Source organism: Equus asinus, chromosome 14 (genome assembly GCF_041296235.1).
Source record: "Equus asinus isolate D_3611 breed Donkey chromosome 14, EquAss-T2T_v2, whole genome shotgun sequence".
Lineage (NCBI taxonomy): Eukaryota > Metazoa > Chordata > Mammalia > Perissodactyla > Equidae > Equus > Equus asinus.
In genome coordinates, this window is record NC_091803.1 from 6984388 (window position 1) to 7010354 (window position 25967).

Consider the following 25967-nt stretch of genomic DNA (forward strand, 5'->3'; position numbering starts at 1 on the left):
TGGGTAATAGAGGCTAGATCTTTCTCACTGTCTTCTCACAAGGGTTGGATACAAAAAGAGTACAGAGAACTTGGTTCCAAGATGGAAAATAGCCAGGGACCCTAGGGAATATTTCTCTCCACGGTTAATTGACCCTTAGAGAAGATGTCCCCATGTTGTCTTCAGAGCCACGTTCATTGAGATAACTAGTTCTCCTGACCTCTACAGACTGAGTCCAGGAAAGCCCTTTGGGAATGCTCATCTCCGTGCATACAAGTGTAATTGGCATCTTGAGTAATGGTTTTCAGAAGAGATTCAGGATGTGTCCTCTGGGTTGGAATCTCTGATGCCATCTACTTAGTGTCTTTGATTTGCCTCAGGCGACATCATCATAGGTCATTTGGACTAGGGCTTGATTCATTTCTCACAGACAGTACTCCTCGTCCCTCACATTTGCCTTGTTTCAGACCAAGTCTCATTCCTGATAAGAAAACATTCACGGAGTCATGAAGGGGCTAATTCTAAAAAGACCAGTGCTAAAGGCAAATTCTGGTTTTATTAAATAGAAAAGGGGGTATGAAGCTAAGAAGAGAGTGCCTTCAACGATTCAAAATAGCAGAAAACACAAAACAGATTTTCTTTTGACTCTAGGCCCATTGATGATTAAGCTGGTGTTAGATGTAGCTTCTTAATCAGGTAACATTAATTGAAATTCTTATTGCCTAAGCTTGCATGGCCAGTTTGGAATGGAGAGGCATCTGAAATATAGGTTTAGAGGCAGCAGAAGCATTTGCATGATTCAAAGACCCAACTAGTAGACGTTAAGGAAGTCCAGTTACTTAATCTATCCTGGCGTGTGCTGATGGAGCTCAAAACCTGAGCATACCTTGCAAGAGCCTTACAGAATTACATGCACTCTTGCTCTTGATGATGGTCTGTCACTAGGATAGTTAGCATAATCAGTGCTGACTGTGGAGGACAATATAGTCTATGCCATTCCACCAGTAAAAAGAGAGTTCCAGGGTTAGAGAAGGAAGTCTGATGAGCACCTCAGAAAAGACTTGTTTGGATGACCAATAGCCAATGTGTGAGTCAGCGTGGGCCTATCCTGGCCTCTCTATTTCACTTCTATACTTGTTCTGCCCACAAGCCTCTGCAGAGGAAATTTCAGGTAAGGTAATGTTGGTGTTTCAGGTATCCATGAAATCCTTTTCAGAAACTGGCGCACACTCTGACATTGTCAGTTTATGTCCTCATTCCTTAAATATGAAGGTGATATTAGTCAGTTCATGAGGAAAGCTGCCTGATGAGGCAGAGGAAAAAAAAAGCCAGTTGAGAGCTGCAAATTGGAATGGGAAATTATTATAAAAGCTACCTGGGGCAGAAAGAGAGACGACATGAATCAGATGATGGAAAAGTTACGCTACAGAGATTTACAGAGAAAAATGGGAAAAAAATGAGGAAAGAGATAGGAAATATATGAATATTTTAGTAAAAGGGAAATGTGTGGATGTCTGGTTAGGGCTGGAGTGATCAGGGGGAATGCGGAAGATTTGGGCCCTTAGTCCACAAGAAGCTGAATTTGAAATAACAGTGTGAGGTGACAGCCAATATAATGATACTAGGCTGCATTAATATGGAGAGAGTTAATACATGTGACTTCTTTCTTATGGTCAAATTATACTTTAAAGAATACGTTCTGTTCTGAATTCTTCACTTTAGAAACTAAGATAGTGTGGAATGCATGGAGAGCTAGGGAAACATTTAGGAGGAAAAACACAAAGAGGGATAGAGTGGATATTTTGAGGATCAATGTAGATTAGTATTTTGCACTAGGCTTCACCATGGCTGCCAACTCTCATTTTGAGAAGTGTGCATATGAGAATTAGATACAGGGCTGATTGGGAGATTTGGTTGATTAAATATTATAATCCTAGTTTTATCAGCCTGATCTATAATTTGAAGGCTCTCAGGTCTACCTAGGACACATATCCTGTTTGTTTTTAAGTACATAAGTACAATGGCTTTATTATGTTTCAACCTGGCACCTATTCATATTTCTTTAAACTATTCTTAACTTCCAAATAAAGACAGTACTGAGTTTTCCTTCCACCTAACATGATAAAGCTTTCCATGTACAATGAAAAACATGTTAACCTTTTCTCAAGAAGAGGATATAAAAGACACTGTGCCTTTCCCCATAAGAGGATACAAAATCCTTTTAGGTTTTTAGGCAAAATTCATTTACTCCTATCTGATTCATACCCCTCCTTTTATGTCATATAACTTAAATACCGAGATATGAACCTAACCATTTTGTTATATCGTATGTTAGAAAAGGTGATGATGGAGAGGATGAAGACAAAAATATTTAGTTAATATATGTGAACCAAACGTTCATATCAAAACAAGGAAGAAAGGGCTGTACTGTTACAGTTTTGTTTTGCAGCAGCTCACATGAGCACGGCTGGTGTTTACAGCTGTCTTCATTCACTCCCCATTTCATATTCCCTTAGTGTGCAGCTGGTCAGCTTCCTTGTCAGGTGAGGTGACACCAACTTCATTCTGGAATGATCTGGGCCCTTAGTAGTCCTGTCTGAATTGGGTGGTTATGGGTTTCCCCTGACTTTCATCACAAAGAGGCTCCCTAGAACATCTCCTGCATTGCAGACATGCTCCTCCTTATCTCCATGGTGTAGTAGCAACTGAATTTCCCCTTGCTACTCAGGATCGGTCACATCAGCCAGTATATAGTACCTCCTTAGCTTGTTGATTCAGTGATATGTGGAGCCAAAAGTGGCAGGGTAGCAGGCTCAATTATCAGTAAATGAAATCCTTGTTGTGTCACCTGGTAGAAAAATACTTCCCTTTGGAACAAAGACCTCTAACGCAGCAGAGCCTAAAAGTGCAGAAACAGGAAGCAAAGATTTTCCTGGTGGATCGTAATTATAAATTTTATAGTGAGAGGACTCATTCCCATTTTTACCTATTGATGCCTGGTCCCGAGAAACTGATTGATGGAAGAAACAGCATCAGAAATTAGATGCAGATTAACAGGATTTACTGCACCCTGGAGGACATTGTCCCAGCCATATGAGGTGTTTCCGACCAGCTGTTGCCATAACCGAGTCTTCAAAAGCCCTTTCCACCATCATATTAAGCCAGTTGTTTTAGGAAGATGGAGAATATGCTAAGACCAGTGGATTCCATGAGCATGGGCCCATTCCCACACTTCATTTGCTGTGAAATGAGTTCCTTAGGCAGAAGCAACGTTTCATGGAGTACCACTATGGTGAGTAAAGCATTCTATAGGTCCACAGGTGGTTTTTTGGCAGCAACTGTACGCAAGGAAGGCAAATTTATATCCAGAGTAAGCGTCTATTGTAATAAAAACAAAGCACTGTCCCTTCCACGATGAAAGTTATCCAGTTGACCCACTCTACCACCAAGTAGCTGGCTGTTCTCCTGGATAGTAATACCGTATCAAGGACGCAATCTTGGTCTCAGTTGCTGGCAGGTTGGGCACCCAACAGTGGAACTTGGTGAGTGGAAGTCCATGTTGCTGAGTCCATGTGTAGCCTCCATCATGTCTTCCATGGCTACCTTGTTTGTGGGTCCATTTGCATGAACAGGAGTGACTGAGGAAGAGTCCTAACTGACATCCACAGAATAGGTTAGCACGTGGATAGGATGACTCATTCTGTGGACAATAGTAATGGGCATTTCTTCCCTGTTTTCTATGAATGTTTGGCATGATTTTGGTTGTATGCAGGATAGTTATACCATGTTAGGCAGGAGGATGACTTTGTCCTGTTTATTTTGTGATTACGTGTGCTTTAAGGAGATGTGTATGTGTACCAAATTGACATGGGATGGACTCTGGTCGCTTTGTAATGTGTCAATGTGGCTAGGATGAACTACATTTCCCAGAGTTCCCACGTTTGTGTGTTTCTGGCTAAGGGGAGCCACAGGAAAGATTCTCAGGGAGATGTCGAGGCAGAAGGGAAGCAGCTGCTGTGTTGTTTACAGACCGTAAAGTTGGTGATATGCTGCCTCACCTCATTCTTGTGAAGCAGCATCTGGGCCTGAGATTGGCTCTACCTTGCCCTCAACCTTCCTTTAGCATCTGTGACTTCTGGGCCAGGTGTGTGTGTTCAGCCTCATGAAGAAGGACCCCAGCTTCCACAAGATAGCCATACCACAAATTCCAGAGACAGCAAGAAAGGACGTGAATTTCAGTCCACGTTGCAGGGTCACAGCTGAAGCATGTGGGTTCCAGCCTGCAATTGATCTACCACACTTCATACCCATCTTCCCTTCGTGACTGCTTGCCACAAGGCCTATCAATGTCCAGCATCAGACACAAAGGTAACAGCCTCACACAGACTGCTTAACCAGCTTTCACACTTTCACAGGGCCAAATTTCCATACAATCTATTAAATGTATATGTCTACGTATCTATCAATTTCTTAGTGGTTCAGCTTCTCTGGTTAAACCTTGACTGGTATAATAAGCAAAAATAGTATTCATGTATTATTTATACATATAAATATAATATATAGAAAATTTATTGTATACATAAGGATAAAAGTACAAATGTTTACAAAAATATGAAACTGTATATATGTGTTTACATATTTTATAAAAGTGTATTTGTGTGTATATGTACTTATAAAATATATATATAGGTGGTTATATATTTCTTACTTAATGAGGAGAGACTATTGTTTTGAAGTTTGGCACTTAAAGGGGCCAGAAGATTCTAGAATTTCAGAGTGACCATGTTTGTGAAGAGAAATTTGAAGTTCTCACTTTTTCTAAATGGTTACTTCAACAATTTGACCTGTTGTATAATTAGAAATAGAAAAATTTTTCTTCAAAGATTCTTTTGTAGATCAAAAGGTCATATTGTGAGGTATGCTGAACCCCAGTATTTCTGATGTCGCTCTTCCTTTCCACTTCCTGTTTCCCAAGGGACACAGAAAGGGGAGATGTGGCAGAGGAATCAGACCTCTCTGGCAGACTTCATCCTTGAAGGCCTCTTTGATGACTCCCTCACCCACCTTTTTCTTTTCGCCTTGCCCCTGATGGTCTTCCTGATTGCAGTGAGCGGCAACACCCTCACCAATCTCCTCATCTGTGCAGATCCCCCGCTTCATACACCCATGTACCTGCTGCTCAGCCAGCTCTCCGTTATGGATCTGATGTATGTCTTCACAACCGTCCCCAAGATGGCTACCAACTATGTATCTGGCAAGAAGTCCATCTCCTTTGCCGGCTGTGTGACCCAGCACTTCCTCTATTTGTCTGTGGCTGGTGCGGAGTGTCTCCTCCTAGCGCTCATGTCCTATGACCGCTATGTTGCCATCTGTCATCCACTGCATTACACTGTTCTCATGAACAGAAGGGTGGGACCGATGATGGCTGTCATGTCATGGTTGGGATCATCCATAAACTCCCTATTTCACACAGTGTCCTTGATGCACTTCCGTTTCTGTGGGCCTCTAAAAAGCCACCCTTTCTATTGTGAGTTTCCAGCTGTTGTGAAGTTGGTATGCGGAGACATTACTGCTTATGAGACCACTGTGTGCGTCAGCAGTGTCCTGCTTCTCCTTCTCCCCATCTTTCCAATTTGTACATCCTGCATCTTCATCCTCCATAGTGCCACTCAGATGCCTTCAGCTGGGGGTAAGAGAAATGCCTTTGCCACTTGTAGCTCTCACCTCACTGTGGTTTCCCTCTGGTTTGGTGCCTACATATTCTCACATATGAGGCCCAGGTCCAAGCGCACGCCATTGCAAGGCAAAGTTGGTTCTGTGTTCTATAGTATCGTTACTCCCACACTGAATCCTGTAATGTATACTCTCTGGAATGAGAATGTAGCGAAGGCTCTGAGGAGAGTGCTGGGGAGAGATGTTATCACTTAAAGACAGCAATTGCAGTTGCTCTGAGTGTAAGAGAGGGATGGGATAACCTCCTCGGATTGATCTGGGCAAGCCCCTAAGAGTTTTCAAGGGTCCATATCCCTGATGACTGCTGCATAAATGAAGTGGTCAACACACAATTCCAGTCTTCTAACTTGGTCTCAGGCCTCCAAGCACTATAGAGTACTTACCTTAGTCCATTCGGGCTGCTGTTACAAAAATACCATAGACTGGGTAGGTTAAACAACAAACATTAATTTTTCACCATTCTAGACACTGAGAAGCCCAAGATCAAGTCTTGAAAGTGGTAGACCCTGTTTCATTTCCTTTTTATCTCTTTTTAAATGTAAGCTTGCCCTAATGTGTTTCCCTGAGTAACCTATCCAAATGGCACTCATCCTTCTCTGTCCCCTGCGTCCACTTTGTAACACTTCTTTGCATGATTTTGCACTGTATTGTTATATTATATTATATTTTTTGTCTGTTTTACTAGAATGTAAGCTCCCTGATGGCTAGGACTTTGTTTGGGTTACTATTGTCTCACCAGAGACAATAAAACAGCCTGACATGAAAGAAGTGATCAATGAGTATTTGTTACATGGATAAATAAGTGACAGGACATAGATTGCTTTACTATCCCCATGACATTAATGAAGTCTCATTCAGAGAGGGGAAGAGACCTAAAAATGAATCACACAATTGATGACTTGGTAAGACTCATTTTGTGTCAGATATTCAGGGATTAATACCAGTCAAATTCAGAGGGCTAATATCTCCACGAACTTTCCTGAGGTGTAGTAGTCTGAGGGATGCCAAAATGAGGGACAAATTTCTATATCATACTACCTCTACTAGATAAAAATGTCAGGAAGCCCTGGGACCTTCTTCAGAAGAATGACCCTTAAGGTTTGAGAGCACAGCTATACTCTCTTTGACAAGTAAGTATTTTCCCTTTGAGAAACAGCTTTTGGCATTTTGTAACCAGGTGAGCCAATGATCATGAGTTGGGTGTCATCTCAACCACCTAGCCCTAAGGTTGAATTTACCCTGTAACACTCCACAACCAGGGAGAATTAATATTTACAGAAACTGGGCCTGGGTGGTTTCTGAAGGCACAAGGGTGTTGCATACACAGCTGGCTCACAATCCCAGTTAGAGACAGGGGATTGTTCCTCAGCTACCTCTCCCTCGACACACGCAACTATGACGTTGTCGGGAATCCTATAAAATCATTGGAGAATGAAACAATCTAAGTGAAGAGTATGGATGGTTATTTGTGTATTTCTGGCATGTGCCAAAGTAAATAATACAGTTTTTATGTGGGCTCCTTTTGAAAAGAGATATAAAACTATGTTATTGTAATCATTGTTTATATGTTCTGGATATTAACTGCTTAGCCAATGGATGGTTCACAAATATTTTATCTCATTCCATAGTTTGTCTTTTCCCTCTGTTGGTTGTGTCTTCTGATGAACAGAACTTTTAAATGTTGATGTATTCCAATTTATCTACTTTTACTTTTGTTGTCTGTGCTTTTTGTGTCATATCCAAGAGGTCATTGGCAAACCATGAAGCTTCACCCCCAGATTTTCTTAAGCATTTTACAATTTTGGCTCTTACATTAGATTTTGGATATATTTTCAGTTAACTTTTGTATATATTGTGTCAGGTAAGGGTCCAAATTCATTCCATTTACAAAAAGAATCAAAAAGTATAAAATATCTAGGAATTAACTTAACCAATGCATTGATAGAGTTGTCCAGTGAAAATAGAAAACACTGCTTAAAGAAATTAAGGAGACATAAATAACTGAGAAGATATTCCGGGTTCAGGTTTGTAACACTTACTGTTATTATGATGTCCATACTACTGAAAGTGACCTACAGAATCAATGCAATCTTTACCAGAATCCCACTGGAATTTATTCAGGAAAGAAAAACCTATCCTAAAATGCATATGGAATCAAGGGACCTCAAATAGCCAAAACAATCCTGAAAGAGAATAAAGCTGTGGGACTCCCAGTTCCTGATTTCGAGACTTTAATACAAAAGCATGGTGATCAAAACAGTGCAGCCCTGGCATAAAGACAGGCATATCAACAAACGGAACTGAACAGAGAGCTCAAATACGAACCTTCACCTATATGGTCAAATGATTTTCAACAAGGGGGCAAGGTCATTCAATAGGGAAAGGACAGTTTGTTTCGCTAAATGGTGCTAGGAAAACTGGACATGCACAAGAATGAAGTTGGACGCTTACTTTACACCATATACAAAAATAACTGAAAATGTATCAAAAAGTAAAACGTAATAGCTAAAACTACAAAACTGTTAGAAGAAATCATAGAAGAAAATGTTTATGACATTGTATTTGCCCATTGATTTCTTGGATATGATAGAAAAACACAGGCTACAGAAGTAAAAAGAGATAAATTGGACAACATCAAAATTTACAAAGTTCTGTTAAGCACAGGACACAATCAGGAGAGTGAAAAGACCACCTATGGAATGAGATAAAATATTTGTAAACCAACTGTCTGATATATATATCCAAATATATAAAAATGACTACAACTCAAAAACAGCAATAAAACAACCTGATTAAAAAATGATCAAGGACTTGTCTAGACATTTCTCCAAATAAGTTGTACAAACGGCCGACAGTCACATGAAAATATGTTCAGCATCACTAATCTTTAGGGATATGATTAGGAAAAATCAGCTCATATTGGATTAAAGACTTAAAAGTAAGACCTGCAACCATAAAATCTTTAGAAGAAAACATAGGGGCTAAGCTCTGGGACATTAGTCTTGATAATGACGTTTTGGGTTTAATACCAAAAGCAGAAGCAACAAGAAAAGCAAAACTAAACAATTGAGACTACATCAGACTAAAGGACTTCTGCACAGCATGTGACACCACCAACAAAATGAAAAGATAACCTAGAAAATGAGAGAAATATTTTCAAATAATAAATCTGAAAATTAGTTACTATCAAAAACACATAAAGAACTCATACAACTCAATAGCAATACACCCCAGATAAATGCAAATGAAAACTACAATGAGATATCACCTCATGCCTGAAGAATGGCTTGTTAAAAAGACAAGAAATAACAAGTGTTGGAGAGGATGTGGAAAAAGAGAATCAATGTGCACTGTTGGTGGGAATGTAGACTGGCACATCCACCATCGAAAACAGAGTGGAGATTCCTCAAAAAATACAAATAGAATCACCATATGATCCAGCAATTCTATTCCTGGGTATATATTCAAAGGAAGTGAAATCACTATCTTGAAAAGATGTCTGCATCCCCATGTTCACTGTAGTGTTATTTATAGTAGACAAGACATGGAAACTACTGAAGTGTCCATCTATGGATGAATGGATAAAGAAAATGTAACATATATATACAATGAGATATTAGTCAGCCATAAAAAGGAAGGAAATTCTGACATTTGTGACAACAGGGATGGACCTTGAGGGTGTTATGTTAAGTGAAATAAGCCAGACAAAGAAAGACAAATACTGTGCAATTTCACTTATATGAGGAATCTAAAGAAATGGAACTCAAAGATACAGAGAAGAGATTGGTGGTTGCCAGAGCTGGGGGTGAAGGTGGTCAAAAGTTAGAAACTTCCAGTTGTAAGATCAATAAATTCTGGGGATGCAATATACAGCATTGTGACTATAGTTAACGATGCCATATGGGGGGGCTGGCCTGAGGGTGTAGTGGTTAAGTTCACATGCTCCGCTTTGGTGGTCCAGGGTTCAGCAGTTTGGATCCTGGGTATGGACCTAGTACCACTCATCAAGCCATGCTGAGGTAGCGTCCAACATAGAAGAAGTAGAAGGACATAATATACAACAATGTGCTGGGGTTTTGGGAAGAAAAACGAAAAAAGATGAATATTGGCAACAGATGTTAGCTCAGGGCCAATCTTCCTCACCAAAAAGCACACACACAACACGAAATACCATATTGAATATTTGAAAGCTGCTAAGAGAATAGACTATCAAAGTTCTTATTCTGACACATGCTACAACATGGATGAACCTTGAGGAAAATATGCTAAGTGCAATATGCCATCCGTGAAAAGACACATACTATATGATTCCAATTATAGGAGATGCACAGAGTAGTAAAATTCATAGAGATAGAAAGTAGAATAGTGGTTGTCAGGGGCTGGGGAAGGAGGGTTTGAGGAATTGTTCCATGAGTACAGAGTTTCATTTTCAGAAAATGAAAAGATTAAAATTTGTTGCACACAATGTGAAAGTACTTAAAAGTACTGAATCATACAATTAAAATGGTTAAGATGGTAAATTTTGTTATGCGTATTTTATCACATTTAAAAATTTTATGTACAAAGCACAGACAGGGCACTCTCATAATTAATGAGATATTTGTTTGGATCGCAACTCGACTTTGGGTGGTGAACACAAGGTAGCCTATATAGAAGTCAAAATATAATGATACAATTGAAATTTATATAATGCTATAAATCACTTTTACCTCAATAAAAAGATAAAGTTCATATGAAATATTAAAAAAAGTATGATCAGAAATGTACCACCAACATAAATTTTTTTTTCTGCTTTATCTCCCCAACCCCCCCGCCCCAACCCCGTACACAGCTGCATATCATAGTTGCACGTCCTTCTAGTTGTGGGATTAAATTTTAACAGATAAAATCTTTAGGAACATTTCCACTAAAACCAAGAGCAATAAAAGCTCACAATTATGACTACTGTTGGACATTGTACTAGAGAATCTTGCCAATGCAATAAGAAAGCAATAAGGATAAAGCTTGAGCAGAAAGAATCATTTTATTGTTTTTCACAGCTTAGAAGTCCAAGACAATCAACTTACAAATCAATGGAAGCAACAAGTAACCTCCAGAAATGTACGAGAAACAATACACTACGTAACAACCCAAATGACCAGTCAGAAATAGAATAAAACATTGATAAATAAAGTGAAAATGGTGAGATAAATGGGGATAAAACACATTCTTGAATGGGAAACATTTTATTGCAAAGAAGTCAGTTCTTAATAAAATTAGTCTTTAAGTTCAATAAATTTGAATCTGAATCTCTTAATGTGTATTATGGACTTTGCCAAAACAATTCTAAAAGTCAAATCAAGGAGAAAATTTGTAAGAATGAACGCAAGATAACTGAAAAAGAGCAGCAAGCAAGAACAGGTGCTATCAGCTGTCAGAACATGCTCTGAAATAGAGAAAGTGAAAACAGGGTGGTATTCATTCAGGGAAAGAATCAATGAAAGAATAGTGAGTCCAGAACACAGATTTATATACAGGAATCTGATACTAATAATCGTGACATTCCAAACCAGGAGAAGATGTTAGAACATGTAGCTACCCATGGCAGGATGTGGGGCAAGAACTCTTTAAGGTATCATATAATTTTCAAGCTTTCTAAATGTTTCATGAAGTCCGTGAATTAAAATCTTGTATTTATTTTCTGTGAGAGTTTGTTTTACCACTTAATCCCGGCAGGGTGTTCCTATCTGGCTTTAGCAGAATATTATAGCACTTGGGGGCAAAGATGCATCGTAGTAGCCCAGCACTGGAAGCCAAGATGGAAAAGATCTCTGCAGCTACCATGCTCTTCCCCTTGGTGCTTGTATACGGGGGAGAAAGGTGATCCAGACACCACAGAACACCAAAATGCTGAGTGTCAGGTACTTGGCTTCACTGAAATTGTCAGGAGTCTGCTGGCCAGAGAAGCCAAGGTGAAGCTCACGAGGGCCAAGGAACCCAAGTATCCTAAGGAAAGGTAGAAATGATGACAGAGCCCTTTTTGCACACATGATAAGGAGCGTAGGCTCAGAATGTGCATCTAGGTGAACAAAAGGGAGAAAATCACTTGAATCGATGAGCAGATGGGAATGATGGAATTATGTGCCCCTGACAGCATCCACTGCCTTATCTTTCTCCCTGCTGTTGTGATCTTGAAAGCCAGAACTACAGCGATGGTTTTATCCAAAATCTGGAAACAGCCACAGTCCACATGACTCCAATGTCATTTGTTGCAGGATGCAAGTGGAAGTGTTGGGATGGCCCTTGAAGAGCAAGGAGCACAGGAAGCAGAGGATGAGGCATTTGAGAAGGATGTAACTGAGAGACTGGTTATTAGCTTTGACTGTGAGGGTGTCCCTGTACTTCAGAAAACTCCTAAGAACCACAGATCTTAGGGCAGACAGACAAAGGGCTGCACAGGCAAGTACCATCCCCAGAGGATCTTCGTAGGCCAATAAGGTCACAGTCTTTAAGAGGCAATGACCTTGATTACGATTTGGGTATTGATTGTCTGGATATGTCATACATTGCTTCATACCTAGCAAGAAAAGCAAAGTGCCGTTAACTTGGGCTCAGTGATTCTCATGAGCCCCAGAATACTCACATTTGGACAAATTGCTATAATTAGACACCAAACTAAGGAACGTTATAGGAAGAAAAATTCCAAGTTAATGCTGTCTATTTTTTTCTTGCTATATCAAAGGCCAAGGAGCCCTAACATCATCTCTTTTGTTCATCTTCCATACACAGAGGAACAAGTTTTAACTTACAAATAAAAATTACACCCATCTATATCACTTAAATAGAGGTAGGATTGCACATATCCTGGATTCATTCACTCAAAGGAAAGCATTTATTGACAACCTCTAGTGACGCATGGAGCTTCCAAAGTTTTGCAGATATAGAGATGGCCAAGACGTAAACTGTCACTTAAGCTTCAAAATTGCATTAATTCTGATATCCAAATAATTAAAAAACATCTCCTATTCATTATAGCTTCTACTATTTCTGTTCAGATTTGAATCCCTTCTATTTTAACAAGACAACTCCCTAACGAGTCACCCTATCTTCTGTCTTGAAGCCCTCTTACGTCTCATCAACTCAATTGTACTAATTAAGGTTTCTATTATTTAAACCCATTCACGTACCTTTCTCGCTTAAAATGCCACAATTATTCTCACATTTGTAAAGAAACAATTCTCAAACATTAGTGCATATTAGAATCACCTGGAGGGCTTGTTGAAGCAGAGTGCTGGCCCACACTATCAGAGTTCCTGATTTGGAAACTCAGAATTTACATTTCTAATAAGCTCCCAAGTGATGCTCATGCTGTTGGTATAGATACTACACTTTGAGACCCACCATTCTAGGTGGAATCCAAACTCCTAGCAATGCAAAAAAGGTCCATTATTATCTAGGTTCTACCTACCTCTCCTGTAGCAACTTTTTTGAGAGGGATTGGGTAGCAAGGATAAAGGAACAAATTTTAATGTGCGCGTGTGCTATTCCAAGCAATTTACTTGACAGATGAAAAAATATTCAATTCTCCCACAGTCTTGTGAGGTAGCTAGACAGTATCGACTCATTTTTCAGAGAAAATAATTGAGGCTTAAAGAGCTTAAGTAACTCACCTGAGATCTTGGAGATAGTGAAGGCTGTGCTGGGATCCAGACTTAAGAGCCAACCCCGCCCTTGCCTGACCCTGAGAGTGAGTGCCTCCTTAAATTTTGTCACCCAGGCACCTCACCTACCTTTCCCTAGTCCTGGCTCTACTCAAGACTGTCTGACTTCAAAGCAGATGATCTTTCCATTACATGCCGTTTGCTAAATTTAATGTTCATCACCACCTCTTCTCTTAAAAAGTTGTAATTCTCATAGAATTATAGGGTTTAGATAAATTTCTGTATTTTGATACTTTTTCTCAAGAGGACTTCCTATAGATTTAAGTTCATAAATTTAATTCATCACTAAAAAGAAAACTGTAGGCCAACCTCATTTATGAAAACGCTAAATCCTTAAATAAAATATTAGATAATGTATTCAGGCCCATTAAAAAGTAACACATCACAATTAGGGCTTTTTAAATGCTTTAATGGAAGAACTTGAAAGAACATTCAACTTACAATGAGGCAGAACCGAGTTCAAAATTGTCCAAAAGTTCGCATTGATTTTACATTGAATTATAATAAACAAAAAGAAATAACAAAAACTCTGAAGATTTCTTTTTAAAACATTTTATGGTGTAGTTCAAATTGGCTGAAATTTGTCTCTGAATGTTTGATGAGATTCCCATGTGAAACCTATCTGGACCTAGTGCCTTTTTTGGTTAATAGCCTTTTTACAGCTTTTAACACTATTAAAATCTTAAAAGAAATCCGTCTTTAAATCTTAAAATGCTCCATTAACCTCATATCTGTGTGTATAACTTCTCTCTCTCTTCCTGGAACCTCTTTTCTTCCCTTCTACACCTGACTAACTATCAACCATGTCTCTAGACTGAGCTGGAATCATCTCACCTGAGTAGCATTCCTTGCCCGTGTAAGGTTTATTGACTCTATATTTCCCAACACATCTTATTTATATTTCTACAATCAAGTTTTACACTTTATTGCAATTTTTATTTACTTGCCTGCTTATTTTATTAAGCTGGGGATGTTCAATGGAAACGTGGTTTATTTGAAAGAAAATGAGATTTGGACTTATAATAGTATTAAAATTTGGGCTCTTCCACTTACTAGGGGTCTAATCTGATTAACCAATTTTGTTAAAAATTATTAAAAAGTTTGAAATAATGTAAGAGGGTGACTGGATGCATTTTCAGTGGCATACTCTAGCATCATCTAAGCAGCCAGCACAAGCGTTATTTATTTATCTAGGACTATATATCTGTTTGACTTAATGATTTATTGTTTCATTAGAACCCAAACACTGTGTAGTTACATGTTAATCTGTACATTGTTGGGGAGTGGCAGCCAGGAGAAAGATAAACCCAAAGATCATGGTTTTATTGCCCTGTAGGACATTAACCATTTTTCTATGTAACCTAGCAATTGTATTCTAACATTCTTTTGTTGATGTTGTATTGTCAAAAATGCTTTTGGTGGGGCTGGCCTGATGGCTTAGCAGTTAATTTCATGTACTCTGCTTTGGTGGCCCTGGGTTCGCTGATTGGGATCCCAGTCACAGACCTCCACACTGTTTATCAAGTCATGCTGTTGCAGGCGTCCCACATACAGAGGAAGATGGGCACAGATATTATCTCAGGGCCAATCTTCCTCAGCAAAAAGAGGAGGATTGGCAGCAGATGTTAGCTCAGGACTAATCTTCCACACCAAAAAAATGCTTCCAGTGATGAACTATAGAAACCGCTGTTTCACAAAAAAGGTCTGTGGTTCTTAGAACCACTTTTATCATCTCATTGATTTCCACATTAATTAATTAGTTAAATAAAATCATTGATACATGTTTATTCCATAATGTAGAAAGTCATGGACTTAATTTTTAAAAATTTATGCTCAAAGTGCACTAAACTCACAGAAAAATAGTAATGATGATACACTTACCCCCATAGCTATTTTTATGGGAAAAAATGAGTATATGGGTATGTACCTGCACCATGGTCTCTCAATAACTAGTATTTGTATTAAGCATTACTCTCTCTTTATCTGGTATGTTGCACCTAATAGGAACTCAATATTGATTTCTTGAACATATGTATCGTTGAATACAAATACAGTTACTTGTTGAGTAACTGACTGAATTATCAACAACGAATTGGCAAAAATAGCCACACTTACATCTTCAATGAGCCTAAATTTCTAGGTGTTAATTGACACTGAAATGCTAAGTTTTGGTCTGTTTTCCTAAGTCTGAGCTGTCTAACTTTTTATCTAGACTTTTTATTTTAAGGTAATTGTCGATTCGCATGCAGTTAGAAATAACACAGGGTGATCCCGTGTACCCGTTACCCAGTTTCCTCCAATGGTAACACCTTGCAAAACTCTAGTACAATGTCACCACCAGGATATTGACACTAATATTCATTCATTGGTGAAACTTTCTATTTCTTTGCTGAGGCTTTCTACTTTTTCATTTCTCTCAAGCATGTTCATAATTGCTCACTGGAACATTTTTATGATAGTTCCTTTAGAATATTTATTAAATAATTCTGACATCTCTGTGATCTTGGCGTTACCATCTATCGGTTTTCTTTCTGCACTCAGTTCAGATCTTCCTGGTTCTTGTTATGATGAGTGATTTTTGATGGAAACCAGAACATGTTGGGTATTGTGATATGCAGCTCTGGATTTTATTTAAACCTTCTATTTTATCTGGCTTCTTCTGCCAAGGTTCTGGCTAGGAAAAGGGAAAAGTGGTTCCTTGTTACTGCAGGGGAGGGAGAAGTCCAAGATTTCCACTCAGCCTCTGTTGACACATGATGAGGGAAGATGTCCCCATTTCTTCTGGGTGGGGTAGGAGTTCTGATTCCCCACTAGGCTTCCATGGCAGCTCCCTGGTTGGGAGGAGTGGGAGTGCCCCCTTACTGCTGCCCGTGTGGCTTCACTACCCTGTGAGGGAAAGGGAGCCTTGTAACTACTGGACCATGATGGAAGCCCTCACTCTCCACTTGGCCTCCTCTAAGACAACACCCGTTGGGGGGGAGGGGTGCTTCATTGTTGGCATGTAGGGGGAAGTCTATGCACCCCACCTGGCAGGAGAGGGCCTGGGCACTGCCCAGAAGTGAGAAATGTCCTGCCTGTCCACTTGGCCATCTCTGATACCACCCTGGCAGCTTGCCTTGTTGCAGGTGGAAAGGGTGGCTGTCCACACTCCCCACTTGGCCTTTCCTGGTGGGAGTGGGCCACAGATTTTTCCATGATGTTTGAGTGGATTAGAGCAGTTCTTGTCTAAAAGTTTTCTGTCTTGCTAGCCTGTCCGTTTCCTGATCTTTTTGATAGAGAGAGCAGACTTTTGTTAGGGCTTTTGAATGTTGTAAGTGCCCCGGCCTTTCCAGGTTGTTGGCTTCTTCAGACCCAAGTCTAGGACATATGAAGCAAAAAGAAATCCCAGGAAACTCACCACCATGGCCTTCCTTGGGTCCCACGGTCCCTACAAGTGTGTCTCTTCTCTCACATTTCAGAGTCATCGTAGGTTTGTTTTATATATATGCCCAGCGTTTTAGTTGTACTTAGAGGGCGGAATAGAGAAAAGTGCGTCTGCTCCATCCTTCCAGATGTGGAAGTCCTCTGAGCACTAAGGTTTATGTTCATTCTGAGGAAGAGAAACTTCAGGAAAATCAATTGCCTTTTATTTTTTTGTTTCTACTAACTGCTCACTACTCCTGATCCTTGACATATTTGGATATTTGGTCAATATTGATCTTGATTTTCTTTTATATTTTTCTGTGTATTGTTAATATCTAGAAAAAATTACAATTGACCTATGGAAGAGAAAATAGAAATATTGGTTGATACTGTTATTGAAATTTGGTCTGTGAAGTAAAAAATTTAATTAATTCGTCAAGGAGGCAGCATACTGTGTTGGCTAAATGCATGGACAGTTCAGCCAGATTATCAGGTTGAAATTTGGTTCCACAGTGGCCAGCAGGGTGACTTTGGGTAAGCTCCTGTGCCACCATTTCCTCATCTTTAAATGGAGTTGATATCACTATCTGTTTTTATATGCAGAGGCTTGTTGTTAAATGATTTGATGTGTGGAAAGCACTTCTTAGAACTGTGCCTAGCATCTAATAAACACTGTCCAAAGGTTTGCTATTCCTAGCCATTTGCCTATTTATTTTTATTAGACACAATTCCCAGCTGCATGTTCTGTTCTATATTTAAGTGTGTATTTTTGGATAGTATCTCATTTCTTTATTGTTAGAGTTTAAGAACACATTTTAGTGTCCGGAAACAGAAGTCTCCTATCTATCAAAATTCTCTTCCAATATTTTCTCCAAATTATTCTCTGTATCAACTTTAAAATACATTCCATAAAGGTCCACATTTTCAAGCAAATTTCAGTATGAAATGCCTTCAATTTACAAATAAATTTAGTAAGACTTGCTATCATTCCAATTCCATCAATAAATAAAGGTGTCCTATCAATAAATAATGTGAGCCTTTTGCTTATTCAAAAATTGTATTATATTAACAATTAAATTTTAGAAGTTTTTAAATCAGATTTGCACACTTGCAGTTTATTACTAAGTATTTTAAATTTGTTCCTATGTTATTGGGATATTTTTCTGCTATATCTTTAATAGGGTTGTTACTTGTACACGGAAAGCCACTGCTTTTTGTGTGCTTATTTGGAGACGGAACTTCTTCCCAAATTGTGGCAAAAATGCTCATTTTTGCCTGTCCTTATTTTTATTGTTTTTGTTGGAGAATATGGGCCCTGAGCTAACAACTGTTGCCAAAATTCCTCTATTTCCTTGAGGAAAGTTTTCCCTGAGCTAAGAGCTGTGCCTGTCTTCCTCTGTTTTGTATGTGGGACACGAGCAAAGCATGGCTTGATAAGCGATGTGCAGGTCTGCACTCAGGATCAAACTGGAGAACCCCAGGCGGCAGAAGCAGAGCACATGACCTTAACCACTATGCCACCGGGCCAGCCCCACTGACTAGGTAATCACCGTGCATCTCTCCTTCAAGTTACCCAGAGTTACATTACACACTGGTATTATGTGAATGGAATATTTTATCATTTTATCTACATGATTATTGTTATAAAAAGAAAAATCATATATTTTTGTATTTGTATCTCATATCCAGGAGATTTTACTTTCAAGTTTTAGGAATTATACTGTTTCAGTTGATTCTTTGGAGTATTCTTTGTATAAAATGATGTATTTTAATTTCTTATGTTTTCCTTTTTAATAAATACCACCCTTTTTGTTTCATGAATTGTTGCACCACCCCCCAGAACTCTGGAGCAATGTTAAAAGACAGGAATGAAAGTGAACATTTTATGTTGTCCACAAATTTAAGTGTAGATGGTATTTTCAGTTTTTCATTATTTAACTGCAATGTCTGTTGGCAATTCCAAAATGTTAGTTATTGTGTGAAAAGTCTTCAGGACCAGTCTTTCATCTTGGGGTCCCATGCAACCCTAGACTTGCTGTTTTTCAGCCACAGTAGACCTTTTTGTCAGGTCCCCGAATAGTGGAAGAAATGTGCTATTCTAATTATCTCTGACAAGGAAGTCTTCCTTTATTCAGCTGTTATAATTCTACTTATCTTTCAGTACTTAAAATAAAACACTTTTGTACTTTTTTGTTTCTTTTGTGGGGAATATTCTGACATCTCAAAGTAAGGTTAGATACTACCCCAATATTTGTATTTACTGCACTTGTATCGTGACCCTTATAATGTTCCTTGTGATCACTCATCATGTTCATCTCCTTGCTCCCTGACTCTGAACTGGTAGAGAACAAGTGTGATAGGGCAACCAGGGGTACTAAAATGCATCCTCAGCATATTTCACAGTGGCTGGTTCATAGCAGAAATATAGGATATGTTTTTCGTTTGTTAAGTCATGCACATTGTTTCTGAACACTTACGTGTGTCCTCATCGGTGCTAGTAACTTGAGAAATTAAGCTAAATAACATGCACCCTTCAATGTGTTCATATTTGGTTGAAAGACTTATATACAATAAAACCAAGATACTCATAATGACGTGTGTTAGGTTCCATGGTAGAAACAAACACAGGTCACTCTGGGATAGCCCTTCAAAATATTTTCTTGAGAAGGTAATGCAGAGAGTCAAAAGATAAGTAGGAGTGAACCAGGTCAAAGAGAAAAGTATCCTTACATAGGGAAGATTATTAACTTTTCTGGAGAAATCAGTGAGTAAATGAAAGAACAGCTTTGAGATTTCAGTCCTATTCTCGATCCTCCCCATTTTGGGGACGAATAAGGACGTAAACGAAAGGATGAGTAGGAAACTTCCTCCAGATCTGGCCCTGTGTCATTGGAAACCTCCTTCTCTGGGCAGAGGGCACAGTCAAAGCAGCAGGCAGCCTTTCTCCACTGGGGAGCTTGCCTGGATGCAGGGCCACAGCTCGTGCTACACAGAACAGGGACTCTGAAGAAATCAGAGGGAAGTCTTGTTAAAATCTGAAAATATGATCTAGTTCTGTGTAACCAAAATGTTTCAGGGACAATCAACAAATTCCATTTAAAAGAAGCAGCCCCTTTGATCACAGGGCTGGATGCTCTTAACTACTGTATGATGTTAGCCATAACAAATTATAGAACCATACACTTTATTACATGTATTTTTATTATCTAATAGGAATTAAGAAATAAAGATTACTCAAGTTGAAAGGAATGTTAGACAATAACTTGAGTTGGAAGAGGTGACTGTGCTTGTCCTATTGAGCTGAAGGAGGACATCAAAATCCCCATGCTGGGCTCTGTTCTAAATACATATGGGTCATAAACATCCAGCAATGAAACTGTCCAACCAACCTCTTTAAACCCAGTGACCCAATCAATCAACTCTTCACAGATGGAAAAGTCTTGACAAGGTGGTGCCTGTGGGACAAATTGTCCTACTTTCACCTGAAGCCCAAGTCCACCAGCAAAGTTCGAAAAGTTGAGAATATCATACTCTTTGACAGAGATTCTTGCTGATCTAGATGTACCTGGTCCCTACCATTGCAGTCAAACTGTGTGGTCTTCCGAAAGGAGTGGAGATGGAAAAGCTGTAGTTGAGCTGCAGAAAGAATTTTGGATTTGGACACAAAAGATCTGATAGCTGTGTGACATTGGAAACATCCCTCTTCTTTTTAACTTCAAACTTAAAAGTACTCACTTGTATTATAAGATTCAAAAGAGGTAACCCATATGGAAGTAACTTGATAACCTAAAATGAAAATTTAAACTGATATTTAAATATCATATAGTATGTATGTGATTTATATATGTGATACATATATTTTTATGAGATAAACATGGTAAGTTATCCACTATAGAATCAGACCCTACATAGGCACTTCCCCTGTCAGTCACCTCCTTGAGGAGATGCTTGAGAACATGAAAATCAAAAAATATCTATGCATAGCATTCAGAAAATATTGACCAGAGAATCAAATTCAGCCTCTCTCATTTGTCATTAGCAGTCTCTCAAAACTTCTCTTAACTTTTTTGCAAGATGGGGATAAAAATACTGCCTAAAGAAATTGTGATATAAGGTGAAACATATACATATATAAATATACCATTTCTATATCATGCATATATATATATGCATAAGATAAAAAATTTAAGTTAGCTACTAGCATGCCAGAACTGACATAAGCAATTCGAGCACTAGAGTTCTCTCTACTATCATTTAAGGCCATCATGGAAGAAGTCCAAACCTACGATAATGAAAAAAGAAAGACAATATTGGCAAGACTTTGAGGCTCTTTGTGACTCAAAGAGTTCCCTTTGGCCCATAAATTCCAAAATTCTATCTCTGCCATTGTCACCTTTTTCTTTACAATTATTTCTACACAAACAAGTTGAAATTGAAAGACTCTAAGACCAGAACTCTGTCTTAAGCACTGAAGTTAGTAAAGAAACTGGTATAACTCTGAAAAAAGAACCCCAAACCCTGATTTCATACTGACGTCCTGAAAAAGGTACATTTGACTATGTATTTGGACAAGATATAAAATTTATAGACCATCAGACAAGGAGCAGCTTGATTTGGAACATTACCTACTGAGGGTAAACAACCAGCCTCTCCCCATTCCCTATTGATTGCATTTCTGATGGCTGCAAAAGAAGTTTATGAAGGGTCTGGGCCACAGCACAGACAGCATTTTATACACAGTTACTCCTGCCAGCCATGGCCATATCAAACTTATGCAAAGGGCGAGACTCAAAAGAGGCATTGAGAGGACAGTCCTCCAAATTTTTACATTCAGTTTCAGAAATCAAGCAATCAAAATGCAGGTTCCGTAATTTAGTGAGGTAGAAGTCTTCTGGGTGTTTAGAAGGGGTAACTTTCTGGAGAAATTGTTTCAAACCAGGGATCTCGCTGTGTGGTTGTCAAAAAGTGAGAGTCTCATGGAACGTATCAAGCATGGAATAACTTTCACGGAACGTAAAATCCCATTGCAATGTAGTGATCAGACTTGCTTGTCACCAAAAGGTTCCCCTTTGAAAAGCTCAGTCCTATGAGTGAGTCAGAGTCACCATAAATGACAATCACATTTGCTGATGAATCGCTAATCCTGAAATGCTATTGCCAGGCCAATGAGAAATATATCCTGTCAGTGACAGAAATCAATTCAACAAAGGCCACACAGATGCCACTCTGGTACATCTCTTTTCTCAAGTCCCATAGAAACTGAACTCCTTTCTTGTCTTCTGAAACAGCCAGCACAACCCAGATCTAGTCAAAATGCAGCCTCAACCAAACCATACCAAGGGCCAGTGCTGTGTTTCTGGGGGCCATCTGGTAGAGAGATGGAAACTGGTCTTTGTCCCTCAGGATGGGATCAAAAGGGCCATAGGTGAGCTAAACGGGAAAAGAAAAATATCGTCCCATTTGAGATCAAAGGAAGCAAGGTGAGGAAGAAATGAAGCGCAATTATCAGCCTATCTGACTTCAATTATCTTCAATGGCCTCAAGCCAGACTGATGGTTGCTGTTCAACAAGTGTCCCTTCGGGGCCGGCTCCCTGGCCCTGTGGTTAATTTCATGCGCTCCGCTGCGGCGGCCCAGGGTTCAGATCCTGGGCGAGGACATGGCACCACTCCTCAGGCCACGTTGAAGCAGCATCCCACATCCCACAACTAGAAGGACCTGCAACTAAGATATACAACTGTGTACAGGGTAGGGGGTTGGGGAGATAAAGCAGAAAAAGAAAAAGTAAATAAGATTGGCAACAGTTGTTAGCCCAGGTGCCAATCTTAAAAAAAAAAAAAAGTGTCCCCTGTAGAAAGGAATCACAGAAAAGCTTTGTTCCTTCCACTTTTTTCTTTTTAAAGGTTTTATTTTTCCTTTTTCTCCCCAAAGCTCCCCAGTACATAGTTGTATATTCTTCGTTGTGGGTCCTTCTAGTTGTGGCATGTGGGACGCTGCCTCAGCGTGGTTTGATGAGCAATGCCATGTCCGCGCCCAGGATTCGAACCAACGAAACACTGGGCCACCTGCAGCGGAGCGCGCGAACTTAACCACTCGGCCACGGGGCCAGCCCCTTGTTCCTTCCACTTTTGTGCATCACTCTCCCTCTGAAAGTTATCTGCAAAACAATGGACATAACTCAGAAATCCCCAAAACTTTAGCCAGTTAGGATCTATCTATTAGTATGCTCTTTGACATCAGTCTTAGCAGCCTATGTTCAAGTACCATGTCTGACTGGGCAATGGAAACAAAATACTAAATGAACAAATGGGACTACATCAAAGTAAAAAAATCATCTGCACGGCAAAGGAAACCATCCACAAAACCAAAACACAACCTGACAACTGGGAGAAGATACTTGCAAACCATATATCGGATAAGGGGTTAATATCCAAAAGACAGAAAGAACTCATACATCTCAACAACAACAAAAATCAACAACCCAATTTAAAAAATGGGCAAAAGATCTGAGCCTTGATTTCTCCAAAGAAGATATACGGATGGCCAACAGGCATATGGAAAGCTGCTCAACATCATTAGCGATCTGAGAAATGCAAATCAGAACTACAAGGAGAGGTCCCCTTACTCTGGTCAGAATGGCTCTAATTAACAAGACAAGAGACAAGTCTTGGAGAGGATGTGGAGAGAAGGGAACTCTCCTACACTGCTGGTGGGAGTGCAGACTGGTGCAGCCACTATGGAAAGCAGTAGGGAGTATCCTCGGAAAACTAAGAATAGATCTACCATATATATGATCCAGCTAGCCCACTGCTGGGTATTTATCCAAAGAACTTGAAAACACAAATGCAGAAAGACACGTGCACCCCTAGGTTCACTGCAGCATTATTCACAACAGCCAAAACTTGGAAGCAACCTAGGTGCCCACCAAGGGAAGAATGGATAAAGAAGATGTGGTATGTATACACAATGGAATACTACTCGGCCATAAGAAATGATGAGATCCGGCCATTTGTGACAACCTGGATGGACCTTGAGGGTATTATGTGAAGTGAAATAAATCAGAGGAAGAAAGTCAAACACCGTGTGATCTCACTCATAAGTAGAAGATAAAAACAGTGACAAATACACACAGAGCAACGGAGATTGGATTGGTGGTTACCACAGGGGGAGGGGGAGGGGAGAGAGCAAAAGGGGTGATGAGGCTCCCATGTGAGGTGACGGACTATAATTCGTTTTCGGGTGGTGAACACGATGTAATCTACACAGAATTCGAAATATATTACAACGTACATCTGAAAGCTACATGATGTTAGAATCCACTGTTACTGCAATAAAATAAAATAAAATAAAATAAAATAAAGAAGTGTAGGAGCCTCAAGAGGCAGACAGGCTTTTGAAAAGTTATTCTAGGGATTTGTATGGCTTAGCTCAGGGCGGCAGACAACAGCCTGAGACACAGCTGTGACATAGCCACTAACTTCAACTAAATTATACTCCGACTGGAGGAAAATCAAAACTACTATAATCATAATATATTGAAGGCTTTACTTTGTGCCAGATCCTGTGCTCACTGCTTTGCACCAACTGTCTCATTTAATCCTCACATCCAAAAGGTAGGTTACCGTTATTCTCCCCATTTTAAAGGTGAGGAGGCGGAAGCAGAAAGATGGCAATCTGCCTGTAATTCACATAAGTATTCTCTAGGTAATGACATGACTTTTTGACAAGATTTAAAGGTTTAACACATTACAGTGAAGATGCAGATCCCAGTATCACAGAACGTGAAAAACACTGAGTCCTGCAAAATGTATTAAAACACTAATTATGGATCCTCACAATCTCTTTGCACGTTTTTTCAGATGAGGGAAAACCCAGTGTGAAAAACCATTGATGAGATGACTCCAGATGAGGACTATGTCTGGTCTTTAAAGCCGGGAACTATCCCAGGAGATTCTGAGTCAGTGGGCCCAGAGGAGGCCTTGAGCATCTCTGTTCTTTTAAAAAGCCCCACAGGCTACACTTCCGTGCCCTTGGAGTTGGGAAGTACAGTCATGCCCTACATCGGGACGTTTCAGTCAACAACGGGGGTCCCATAAGATTAGTCCCATGTGGCCTAGGTGTGTAGGAGGCTCTGCCATCTAGGTTTAGGAACTCCGTGGTGTTTGCACAGTCTCGAGATTGCCTGACCATGACACACTCCTCAGAACTGATCCCCACTGTTAAGCAAAGCATGACTGTACTGCCTTAGATTCTCCACGGTTCCAGACCCTGCACTGTTTGGATGACTGCACACGCAGAGGGCACCGTGTCTGAGGCAGAGAGCAGCTGGAATCACACAAGCTCTCGACAGAGCGTCAAGGAAAGGCGTGCTCTCCTCACACGACTCTCTACTTTTCTCTGTGTCTCAACCATTTCATAGCTAATCTGCTTTTTTTAAACGAGCAGCTTTGAAAAAAAAAAAAACGTTACCAGCAAATACTAAACAAACCAATATAAACAATACGTATTAAATAAGCCTAACCCTAAAATGCTACTGAAAAGGCTTTTATTTCCCTGGGATAATTTTGAAAGCAGTAGATTGTTTTACCTAGAGCAGCCAATTTGAGAGAGATTATTTCTAATTCCACAGTGCTACAGATGCGGTCAGTAGCAACTGCAAGCTGGAAAGGAAATAAAGTTGGCTGTAATCCATTCCAGTTCACAGGTTTCACCAGGGACAGTCTCCAAGCCTTTAATACTCATGTAGGTATTTATCCGTTTATTTAATCAACCACTACTAACACCTACTAAAGGCCAGACACTGCTCTAAGTACTTCACTGATATGAAATATCCTTTCACCTTTACACTCACCTATGGAGTGTGTATGATAATCATCCCCATTTTACAGATCAGGAAACTGACACACAGAATGGTACAGTACCTTGCCCAAGTTCACACAGCCCGTAGGTGGCAGAGCTAGGACCCATTTGACAGAGTCTGGCTCCAGAGTCCACGTTCCCAATCACCATGCTTGGTCTCCAAAAACGTATAGAAAGCGCCAGCCTTAATCGAAAAGTTTTGTTTTCCCCACCCTACAGTCCCCACGTGGCCCCAGTTTCCAGGGCATTCTTTCAGCTCCTCTGACAGGCCACACTCCTCCATTGCCCTGTCCCA

General features: G+C 39.7%; 2 protein-coding genes across 9 annotated transcripts in view; one reads left to right on the top strand and one right to left on the bottom strand.

Moving 5' to 3' along the window:
* Positions 1-11583, top strand: part of LOC139040142 (olfactory receptor 2AE1-like) — an 81648-nt gene extending 70065 nt beyond the window's left edge. The window contains exons 1-2 of one of the 2 annotated variants that reach the window (XM_070484211.1): positions 4124-4347; positions 4955-11583. In XM_070484211.1, the coding sequence (XP_070340312.1) occupies positions 4326-4347; positions 4955-5907 (975 nt within the window). In that variant the 5' untranslated portion in view covers positions 4124-4325 and the 3' untranslated portion in view covers positions 5908-11583. Of the gene's footprint in view, positions 1-4123; positions 4348-4954 lie in introns of those variants that run through there. The other variant, XM_070484212.1, reaches the window with a different exon arrangement.
* LOC123276643 (odorant-binding protein 2b-like) overlaps positions 1-25967 on the bottom strand; it is a 67629-nt gene that overhangs the window by 40446 nt on the left and 1216 nt on the right. The gene's annotated exons all lie outside the window — the stretch shown is intronic.